The following is an 11,037-nucleotide window of genomic DNA, read 5'->3' on the forward strand; positions in this document are numbered from 1 at the left end:
TTCTTTTTATTATACATTATTTTATTTTACTATGTATACTAACTTAAAAAATAGAAGGTCCATGACACTTGTTTTTATAGGAACAAAAAAGCCTAAAAAAAATCATTCAAGTTTAAACACTTTAACCTATAAGGTAGTAAGGAAATCTCAATCCAATCTTAGAAGTTTTTGAGACTTCATATATATATATATATATATATATATATAATAACTTATTTTTATCTACGTGGAAAGTTAAATAATACAGTCTCACGAGTTAAAAAAAGAAAATGAAGAAGAAGAAGCAAAATATCTAGTTGTCCACCCAATATTTTTTTTTGTGAAAAAGATAAAACGACCAAAATTAAAGTCCATACCAGGACTTTCCCACCATTCCTATTCCGTTTTCTATCATTGGCTCAATTATATATGGATTTGTATTTTAAATATCGCGTGGTTGAAGAGATGAAAATAGCGGAGATAGAGAAGATAAAGATATAAAAGGAGACAATATAAAATTGTGTTTAATATTGGTGTATAAAAAATGGTGATTATTATTTTTATATTTTGTTTGATTATGATAAATAATATAAAATATAAAAAAATATTTTATTTTTAATATATATTACTGTAAAATCTATATATTTTAAAAATAATAAGATATATTTTTTAGTTTATATTAAGTGTTGAAATTAATAATATTATAATAATTTTAATTATAAGCTCTAGACTGGTTTGGCAGATTGACCTAAAATTCAAGTAAATCAAGATTTAAATTAGTTCATGTTTTAAAAAAATAAAAAAAAATTAACTCAATCCAACCTAATTAAAAATCTAGATCGACCTAGGATCAAATAGGTCAAAACATAGGTTGATTGTTTTTTGAATTTTTTTATTATAACAAGATTGTTTGGATTTAAAAAAAATAATAATAAATCAAACGGTTTAACTTTTTTAACTTATGATCTTAAGCTCACCCTAGCCAACTCTCAAGTTGATTTTTTTAAATATAACAATAATAATTTTTATTTTTACATTAAATCAAGTTAACCACATTCCAGCCTTGCCTCAATCACTCCTTAAATTGAATTTCAAAACTATAATAAAATCATGCCGCATCATATTAAACATATTTAAAATTAACATAATAATGCGAGATCTGGTTAGTGGTGTTGGGCCGGCTTATATTGGGCTCTGTCACATTTGAAGGGCGAAAAGCTTAACCCTAAAAAACCCTACACCCTTCCTCTTCCTCTTCCCCTTCCCCTCATAAACGGCCGCGCCTTTCTCTCCAACAGGTGTCTCTCTAGTCTCTCCTTTGCCTTCAGTTTGTTTTTTGTAAGTAACCCAGAATTTGGGTGACCATATTCTTGTACTTCGCTTGCTTTACCAAGAACATTGTTGGATCTGCTGACGAGTTTTAAGCATTACTTCTTTTTTTTAGCTCGTGGAATGCTATTACCTGCTGGTTAGCTTGCACAAGAGTCGTTAAGTGATTTTCTGTTTTGGGTTTTCTCCCACCTCCAAGCTATTATCCTTTTTCTCTATCATTGTCTCTGTGCTCTCCATCCTGCTGCTTCGATTTGTATCTTGTTTTGTCCAATAGGAAGCCAGTTAATGGTTAATCTAAGTGACTAAATGATTTAGTTTTGATATAGCGTGCTTGTAGCTTTTGTTAGTTTAAGCCTTGCTTTCTTAACGTTGTCAGCATGATTCGTTTCACATGTCGTGTCTCTAACTCTGTGACTTGTACTGGTTCAGGTAAGACATGGTTAAGCATAACAATGTTGTACCCAATGGGCACTTCAAGAAGCACTGGCAAAACTATGTCAAGACATGGTTTAACCAACCAGCCCGAAAGACCCGCAGACGCATAGGTGAGTGGCTTCTGTTTATCTTTTAATCGGATTTACCCATCTCTGGTCTATCTGTTTACATGTACTGCACACGTGGCCCATTGTTTCCAGGGTTCTTTCCTGGAAATAGTTATGTTAAGAATATTTATGCCTGTGTTATGTGTAACCATTTTCAGCTCGTCAGAAAAAGGCGGTCAAAATCTTTCCTCGACCTACGGCCGGACCTCTTCGACCCATTGTACATGGCCAGACTTTGAAGTATAATATGAAAGTGAGAGCTGGTAGGGGTTTTTCTCTTGAAGAACTCAAGGTTAGTTTTTTTTTTTATTATCCTGGTTCTTCGTTTATTTTTTCATGTTTCATTATCTTTTAGTCTTTGAAGGGCCTAATTTTTTCCCCTGCTATTAATTGCGTGCATCTGCTTAGAGTTTTAGGTTAGGGTATCTGTATTTACTCTGATATAGAGTTGTATTTTTACTTTGAACAGTTTCATATTTTGACTTGGAAATGTTTCGTATCAACATTTAATAGAGATGGATATGTATATATGTATCTGGTTTTCATGGCACATTTCTCTGTGAGCATGGATATGTAAATTTACTTTAGGTCTTGCAAGAGTCTTGGGGATAGTTTTCACTTTCTATGTAATGTTTGGATATTTGTGTTTCGACGTGGTAACTGTGGATATGTTTGTTAGTTTTGTATAGTGAAAAAACCATTTCTTTTTTCTTTGCTAGGCTGCTGGTATTCCAAAGAAACTTGCTCCAACAATTGGAATTGCAGTTGATCACCGTCGCAGGAATCGATCTCTGGAGGGTCTCCAAGCTAATGTTCAGAGGCTGAAAACATACAAGGCCAAATTGGTTGTCTTCCCAAGACGTGCTCGCAAGTTCAAGGTACTTTCTGTGGTATGGCTGAATTATATGATGATCGTCTGGTTTTCTACTTGGAATTTCATTTTATACATGTATTCCTTGCAGGCTGGTGATTCTGCTCCTGAGGAACTGGCAACTGCAACCCAAGTACAAGGACAGATTATGCCTATTGTACTGGAGAAGCCATCTGTGGAGCTTGTGAAGGTCACTGAGGAAATGAAGTCATTCAGGGCTTATGACAAGCTCCGCGTGGAGCGCACGAGTGCACGCCATGTTGGTGTCAGGTTGAAGAGGGCTGCAGAAGCCGAGAAGGAAGAGAAGAAGTAGAAGTTTGACCCTGTCAAGTGGATTTTTGTTGTTTCGTTGTTCAATCGTGTCTTAGAAGTTTCAAGGATTCCTAGTTTGTGGACTTGCTTTCAAATATATTTGAATATGCTGCTTGCCATTATTATTATTATTTTTCCGTGCTCAAGTTCTGATAGTATTGATATCATAGCTGGGCTGCTTGTTTCTGTTCTAAAGATTGATTAGATGTGTTCATTCCATACTGGACTGGAACTCTAGATTTGTGCATTTCTTTTTGAACTGGAAATAATTGCTTAGAGGTTTTAGTAATTTCCCAACTTGCTCAGGATTTCATTATTTATATTCATAAATCAATTGCATATAACTGGTTTTAAAAAATAATTAATGAAAAATTTCACGTCCTCAGCTCAACATTGTACCATCTTTAGAATTTCTCTATTACTACTATGAGCTGATTAATGTTGATTGTATTTCTTCCAGTGTCCGTCCCTTTGTCTCTTGCACCAGCCTCCATATGAATAAAATAGTTAAAGCACACATTCCACTGAAGATGAAAAATGTTCCTGCAAAATGCTATCAAATTCACAATAGGCATGAAAAATTCTTCAGTATTTGTGTGTTTTGATGGAGGAGGGAGGGAGGATGATTCATGAAATTAAATGTGTATGTCAGAACCCAAGAACTAGCCCAGCTGGTTAAAACCACTATAAATTTATGCTAAAGCTAGAAAGTACTATAAATGTTGCTAAATCTCAATTGACAAGAGAGGCCATTAATTTGGCATTGGACTAGACTAACATAAATTTATTATAGTCTAATTTTTCAACATAGATTATAATAAAAACTTATAATTTATAGTTAGTTATGGGGATGATTAGTTAAATGATTGTTTAGTTATTCATATTTATAAAAAAAATTAAAAGTGTTGATAATGAGAAAATTTTATAATATTTTTGACATATAAAATCAGTACACATAAGCTATTCATTACAATTTAGTAGACATAAGCTATTAATGATGCTTGTATTTCTTCCAATGAACGTCCTTTAGTCTCTGGCACCATTATCCATGTGAATAGAAATGCCATGGCAGACATGCTAGCGAAGAAGAAAAATGTCCCTGCCAATAATAATCACAATATATTAATTAATTAATTAATTAAGTAATTAATTAATTATAGTACCTAAGTATAAATGCAGGTGCGTATAGAAATTAGAGAGCGAGTGGGAATTAGCGACCTGCTGAGTTCCATTCCAGCATAAAATTAAACGCAAATGTCACAAGCCATGAGCAGGACCAATTGACTAAAGTCACCAAGCTTCCAGCTGAGGCCTTGACGTTTATTGGGAATATCTACAATATTCACAAGAACCCTTTGAGCAAATGATACAAATTATTTTCCCAAAACCCATTTGTTTTTGTATTTTTAAAGTGTTTTTGAAAAAACTTCAATTTTTTTTAATTTTTTCGTTGCTTCAAATTTTGATATTACAAGACATTTTAAAAAACAATCGATAATATAATACTAAACGGTTCTAACTAGAAGAACAAGCTTAAGAGAATTACACATACCTCTGACATTATAACCCATGGTATTCCTGACATGCCTATTGCAAAGGCATAAGAAAATCCCTGATTGCAGAATTTATCAATAAGCACATTAACTTTATGGAGTGTAATTCTCAAGGAATTTGGCGAAAAACTAAGTGCTAACAAGTTCGTTTTTTAGATTTAAACATTGTAATTAGCGATTAATTCATTCTTAACTTCATATATTTATATTGATTGTTTATTTTTTATATGAGATATTTATTTAGTATGTTTTTGGAGATATTGTTAATTAATAGATAGAATAATACCAGTACTCCGAGAAACACCATCAATGGAGTGAACTCCTTGGCATACTGGTGTTCCTGTTTAACCAAAAAAGGAAGAAAAGGAAACCATTATTATTTCCAGAACGCAACTCAAAAACAGCAGATACATGTAAAGAAATATATTTAAATTTATTTGAACCTGCAAGTAGAACGATAACCCCATGATGGACAGGCACAGGCATGATGCAACAGAAGAAACCTGAGCCAAGTAGATTTTAATACAGTGTTGGTGCTCGAGTACAGAATCACAAGTCAAAATGAATCCATCGTTGCAGTTCTAACCATGAGAAGAGCTCGTCTTCCAAATGCATCCATCAAGAACACACCTAAAACAGCTGCTGGCATCTATGAACAATATTATTTGCACTAAATAAAAAATATATATATATATATAAAAAAAAAAACGAACTCTCCATTCGTGATTGCAAAGCAGCAAGAGGAATACGGTGTTCATGTGTGTGTGTGTATACCTGTAAGAAGGCTATTGCTGTAGGTCCAATGGTAGTTGAGACATCTATGCCAGACAAATAAAAACTATTATTCTGGGATTTCTCTTTGCATTAATTCCTTGTAAGTTAATAATCAATTATCAGATGTTCATATATTTTAAGCGAGAGACTTACTAGCTTTAGCAAACACTGTGCTAAGATAAGCTGCAAACACACTGTTCCCTCCCAATTGTTGAAGTAACATTAACCCTACTCCAATCTAAGTTAGTTGAAATAATTAGGAAAAGAAATTGTGTTTATCAGTCAGCATAATTAAATGAGATGATATTTGATTGAAAGAAAGAGTACAGATCGATTAATGAATTAATTTGTAACTCAACTTGTATTGATGTTCCTATGTTAAACTTATAGACTCGAGAATAAGAGCAGAAAATAAAGCTGCAAATACACAGCTTAATATTGAGATTACATCTTATTATTGTTGTTTTAATTTTTTTTATCTCAAGAATGCCGTTTATATTGTTACAATATAATGATTAACTAGCTATATTAGAAAAATCTAAGTAGGAAATAGTTGATTTAACATCAATTCCTACTTTACGAGGAAAGTAAGTGTGTTTGGTATTGTGATGCAGTGCCCATTTAAAATCCAGGTTGAACATGTTTTTCATCAGAATTTAAATTTTTTTTGTGTTTTAGATCATTTTGATGTGTTGATATAAAAAAATAGATTTTAAAAAAAAAAACATTATTTTGATGCATTTCCAAGCGAAAAACACTTTGAAAAACAATCTCTACCACACTCTCAAACATCCTTACATAATGCTTTTTAAAAATGTTTTTAACTAAAAAATACATTAAAATAATTTTTTTATATATATTTATATCAACACATCAAAACTATTGAAAAACACTAAAAGAAATCTTAACTTAATGTTTTTTCAAGTGAAACACACCAAAAAAACAGAAGATCCTGAAGTCCCTAGTAGAAAAACTCAACTATGCTAGCACTCTAATCCCAATAGGTCTCAATTGAAAAGAGGTGGAGGACAAACTTATCTTAAACTTACCATAACTGGATAAGCATATTTCTTTTGAAACAAGCCTTGAAATCCAGCTTCACTGCGTTGGAAATTCTCTGTAGCATCCTACAACAGATATTGGAATCACATGTCAGCTCCTTGAGAAATACAAAAGGAGTAATGTTGGGATACTAATATTTCTTACTAACCAATCATGTGACATTTAACATTAAAATGATCCTTGTCATTTAAATTCATTAATTTTGTATGCTGTATGGGAATATCGACGCTATAGTTTCTGCTTAAAACAAAATAATTTTTTCAATTTCATCCCTCTATTATACATCATTATATTTCCCTTAACATTTTCAATTTCATCCCTCTATTATACATCATTATATTTCCCTTAACAATCGATAACAACAATTGTTAACCTGCTCAAATTACTAAAACAAGCCTCAAAATCATGAAGGATATTTCCAGAAAATCACATTATGTTTAGATGGATTTGAATTTTAAGAGTTTTGTGAATTTTTTTATTATTGATTTTATGGAATTTGGTTTGGTTAACAACAGTTATTTTCTTTTTTGAAAGAGTAATAAGAAAAGTGAAGGAGAAAAACAAAGGTAGGAAGAAAACATGAGGCTAAAAGCCGAGGATCAAACCAAAAAAAACAATAACAAAAGATACTTTAATACAATCTAGATTTTTAAGACAAGAAATATTACTTTGATTTCAATAGCTTCTTGAGAAAAACCGGCGTCCACTCCTCTAAGCCGTCGCAAAGCATCTTCAAACTCTATTTCCTTGCCAATTGATGCCTATAGCAGCAAACACTTAGATTACCTTTATTTTCTCAAAATGGGGATACATGTGTGTGTGTGTGTGTGATCACAAAAGGAACTCACTAGCCATCTTGGAGACTCTGGTACGAAGACTAAACCGACAACTTGCATTAAACATGGAATTATAGCTGGGATTCAACAAGATTTAGGCACAAGTAAATTAACAATGATAAAATGCTTAATCATTTTGGAAATAAAACTCCTTCGATAATGAAATAATTAATTAAATCAAATTGTGAAACATTACCTAATAGAGACACGGTGCGCCATGAAAAAAAGTTTCCAAGGAAAAAAACTACTAAGAGGCCAGAACAGTTCATCAACTGCAAACATGAAAATTAAAGTCGTTGAAAAAGAAGGAAATGAAAGAAGAATTTGATGACCCATTTAGGGATTGCCTGCATGTCAAATTGTTCTTCGATTGAAAAAACATCAAATTAATGTTTTCATAGGTTTTTTTGGATGGTTTTAATATCAAGAATTAAAAAAAAAAAAAAAAAACATTAGTTTAACATGATATTAATTGAAAAACATTTTTTAAAAGCACCATGCACCACAATACCAAACACGTTTTTAATTAACCTTACTTGAAGAGTCACTACAAATCGACCTCTAATATTTTTAGGTGTTATTTCTGCAATATATACAGGTACCTGTAATGAACAATATTCATGTAGTTAATTACGAGTTACATAGAAATGTTAATCAACTTGAAAATATGTAATGCAAATTTAAGTACAATTACCACATAAGCAATAAGTCCAACTGCGAATCCAATTGATGCTCTTCCAATATTGACCCCCCAAACATTCTTCAAACAAGGATTCAATAAATATTGTTAGTGATCCACAGTAATGATACAGAGTATAAAGCAACTGCATAAATAAAAGTGTTAGTAAAGCTCATTTGACTAAAATTAAGATTGTAAGTGGGTGTTTGTTTCTGCGGTAGCTTATGCTTCTTGAAGTGTTTTTTTGCTCGAAAGACATCGAATTGATGTTTTTTCAAGTGTTTTTGGAAGGTTTTGACGTGTTGACGAGCATTATTTCTATCGAAACACTTTGCACAGCAACATGAAACAGAATAAGAGGTGGAAGGAGGTGGGAAATACCTTAGCAAATGCTATTCCAAGCCATCCCATGATGCAAAATATCTGGGATAACCACATTGTCTGGTTGAAATGATAAATAGCAATTAAATGGAAGAGTTGAGGATTAGCTAATAATCATGAAGCTTTAACAACATTCTTGCTAGACAGATACTTAAGAAGGTTAGTATTCAGAGAAGTACTCGTTTTCGGCCAACGAAATCCGCCATCTTCCCACTTAAAACAGCACCTATCGCAGCTCCTATCGTCATTATTGAACCAAAAAACGAGTACTGCAAAATATAAGGAAACAGAACAAGCCAGGTGAAAAAAGAGAGAGAGAGATTAAAGATACATTTGAGGTTGCCATAGAATGCCAATTGTAAATAAAAATAAAACTAACCGCAGCAATAGACATGCCTAAATCTTCCATCATTTCAAATTCTGCAGTTGATGTGTAACCAGCCTGACAAGCAATTTCAATAAAAGTCAATGGCTCAATGTAATGGATAATTTCGTTCTCTTCTTTTATTTTCTTAATCCAATGTTATATTATAGTTATATCTTCACCTTTCAAGGTTTTTAACATGCCAAAAACCTCTGGCATGACAAGTCAACTCATATCAACTCACCTGGTCAGGACCTGGGTCCTGGTTTAAGTCGACCCGATCGGGATCTTATAACTATGCTTTAAGACAGACAAGAAATCTGATCCGAAAAATTACAGGAGCGTACATGTTAGTCTCAAATCAACATATAAAGACTAAATTCATGGGTTCTTTAATTTTAACAGGCCCCTGTTATTGAACTTTCCTTTGTATAAAATGAGAGGCGGGTTTTATTGATTTAATTAAGAAAAACATTCAAAATCTAAGGGCTACTATTGCATCGAGAAAACAAAGTGAGGACTCGATCGTGAATTCCGAAAGAATACTTCTTGAATTGTTTTTTGAGTTTGTCTTCTCACCAGGAAAAGTTGGGTAATTGTTTTTTAAGTTTAATCCCTCTTTAAAATGTAACAGCGTCAAAAAAACAGATTTCAAAGCGCGAATATCTTAAAAATGAAAGTGTCTGCATTCACTAACATGTTTTAAAAGCTTTGCAAGAAAATGGGCATTAGCTTTTATTTTTAATGTTTTTAATGTTTTTTTAAATTATACTTATCTTAAAAAAATATTAAATTAATTTTTTAATCTTTTTAATTTCAGAAATATAACAAAATATTTATAGTTAAATTTATGAATTGAGTAACTCATGCTAGCATAGTTAAGATTAATAAAATATATATTAAGTTATTTAATATCATAATACACAATACGAATTATTTAATAAATTTATTTTTTAAAGATCAATTTGTAATAAAATAAAAACATATAAAATTTATGCAAGCTGTACATATTATATTATATTTGATTTTTTTTTTAATTTAAACCTTCTTTTATATGGCTTCTTATCACTTTACAGGCAGGGACGGAGCAAGAAACAAAAATTAAAGGGGACCAAACTAAAAACATTATTTTGAAAGGGCTAAAATTTCAGTTATTTTACTACTAAAATTATAAATATTAATAAGAGAGGGGCTGAAAAAAACATTTCCGGCCGGGCCCCTGCCTCCGCCACTGTTCACAGGGATGCCGACAACTCGTTTTGCCCATCTTTTGTTGTATCAAGATCAATAGAGAGAGGGAGGGAGGGAGAGTATAGCATCATTTACTTGATGAAAATATTTCTTTCAATTTGCATTTTGTGTTTGCAGAGTTTCAATCGACCCCCTATAGTCCTATACTTTACAATTTAGCCCCTTTATTTCATCGTAATACAATCATCCTAGCCATGTCATTAAGCTTTCATTCAACTTCTATTAGCTTATCTCGAGTTTCATATTCAAATACTTTTGAAAATTTTAAGTTCTTAATAAAAAATATCAAAAAAGTATGCGGGTGATGAAAAACGACCGATCCATACCTTAATTAGAGGTTAAACAAGAAATTACCACTGTCAGACCTATAGGAAATGATTCAAGTGACGTGAAATTAGTTTTCTATATACCTAATGTATGAAATTATACCTATTTCTTGAAAAGAAAACACTTGCAATCTACCCAGATTTTTTACCAAAGTAAAGGGATGTTCTTTTCTTTTTAGAGTAGAAAGAAAGAAACTACTCAAATCCTTACTTTGCTGGCGCGTAAGAACTAGAATTGGTACTTACAGCAAATCCGAAACAGAAGTTACCGCATAAGGCAACAATGGCGCTAAGGAAGAGAACCGGAGTAAAGGAAGAACCGCCCTTTGGTTTGTCACTGTTGATGAAGTTCCTTTCACCAAGAAGCAGGGGCCTTTTAGTATTTGCCAGCCCTTCTTCCATGCACTCTTTCTCCATGTCCTGTCTCCTGGGAACTCAGAAAGAAGCAACGGAAACAGCAGAAAAAAAGAACAAAAAAAGGCAAGCAGTAGGCAATTATTTTGCAGACAAGCTATCCAGCGATAACTTGTATAGAATTTATTGTGTGGAGAGTTGTTGGGGTATCACAATCAAAGCAAGTGTTAAAATATCTTAAAATACGATTGTAGTCCCTCAATTTTAGTAGATTGGACGTTTTAGCTCCTCTTCTTCAGTTTTGGTGGCCCAAGACCCTATATTACTTTCAGTAATTGGCCCATTGCTCACCTGTGGTTCCTTTATCTATACCATAGTTTTAAAGCCAACCTTAAGCGAGGCCTGGGTTATGGTTCAGAGT

General features: G+C 32.5%; 2 protein-coding genes across 6 annotated transcripts; one reads left to right on the top strand and one right to left on the bottom strand.

The window, feature by feature from the left end:
* The first annotated feature begins 1,136 nt into the window (after positions 1 to 1,136).
* Positions 1,137 to 3,167, top strand: LOC118053243 (large ribosomal subunit protein eL13z). Of its 2 annotated transcripts, none has more exons than XM_035064442.2 (5): positions 1,137 to 1,277; positions 1,741 to 1,856; positions 2,012 to 2,145; positions 2,573 to 2,731; positions 2,816 to 3,167. In XM_035064442.2, exons 2-5 carry the CDS (start codon positions 1,748 to 1,750, stop codon positions 3,035 to 3,037), a joined length of 624 nt encoding a protein of 207 aa, XP_034920333.1. In that variant the 5' UTR covers positions 1,137 to 1,277; positions 1,741 to 1,747; the 3' UTR covers positions 3,038 to 3,167. The 2 variants fall into 2 exon arrangements, with proteins under 2 accessions (XP_034920333.1, XP_034920335.1); XM_035064444.2 differs by having other exon boundaries at positions 1,168 to 1,317.
* Positions 3,168 to 3,939: 772 nt separating this feature from the next.
* Positions 3,940 to 10,795, bottom strand: LOC118053242 (sugar transporter ERD6-like 18). 4 transcript variants are annotated; one of them, XM_035064440.2, is made up of 18 exons: positions 10,509 to 10,795; positions 8,701 to 8,763; positions 8,501 to 8,590; positions 8,322 to 8,381; positions 7,956 to 8,021; positions 7,798 to 7,863; positions 7,458 to 7,533; positions 7,274 to 7,338; positions 7,094 to 7,186; positions 6,413 to 6,490; positions 5,517 to 5,601; positions 5,364 to 5,407; positions 5,176 to 5,238; positions 5,033 to 5,092; positions 4,876 to 4,929; positions 4,589 to 4,652; positions 4,255 to 4,369; positions 3,940 to 4,135 (listed from the first exon to the last, which is right to left on the bottom strand). In XM_035064440.2, exons 1-17 carry the CDS (start codon positions 10,677 to 10,679, stop codon positions 4,281 to 4,283), a joined length of 1,287 nt encoding a protein of 428 aa, XP_034920331.1. In that variant the 5' UTR covers positions 10,680 to 10,795; the 3' UTR covers positions 3,940 to 4,135; positions 4,255 to 4,280. The 4 variants fall into 4 exon arrangements, with proteins under 4 accessions (XP_034920331.1, XP_034920329.1, XP_034920332.1 ...); XM_035064438.2 differs by having other exon boundaries at positions 4,589 to 4,648; positions 10,509 to 10,794; XM_035064441.2 differs by having other exon boundaries at positions 4,589 to 4,648; positions 8,930 to 10,651.
* Positions 10,796 to 11,037: the final 242 nt, after the last annotated feature.

This window comes from Populus alba, chromosome 13 (assembly GCF_005239225.2).
Source record: "Populus alba chromosome 13, ASM523922v2, whole genome shotgun sequence".
Lineage (NCBI taxonomy): Eukaryota > Viridiplantae > Streptophyta > Magnoliopsida > Malpighiales > Salicaceae > Populus > Populus alba.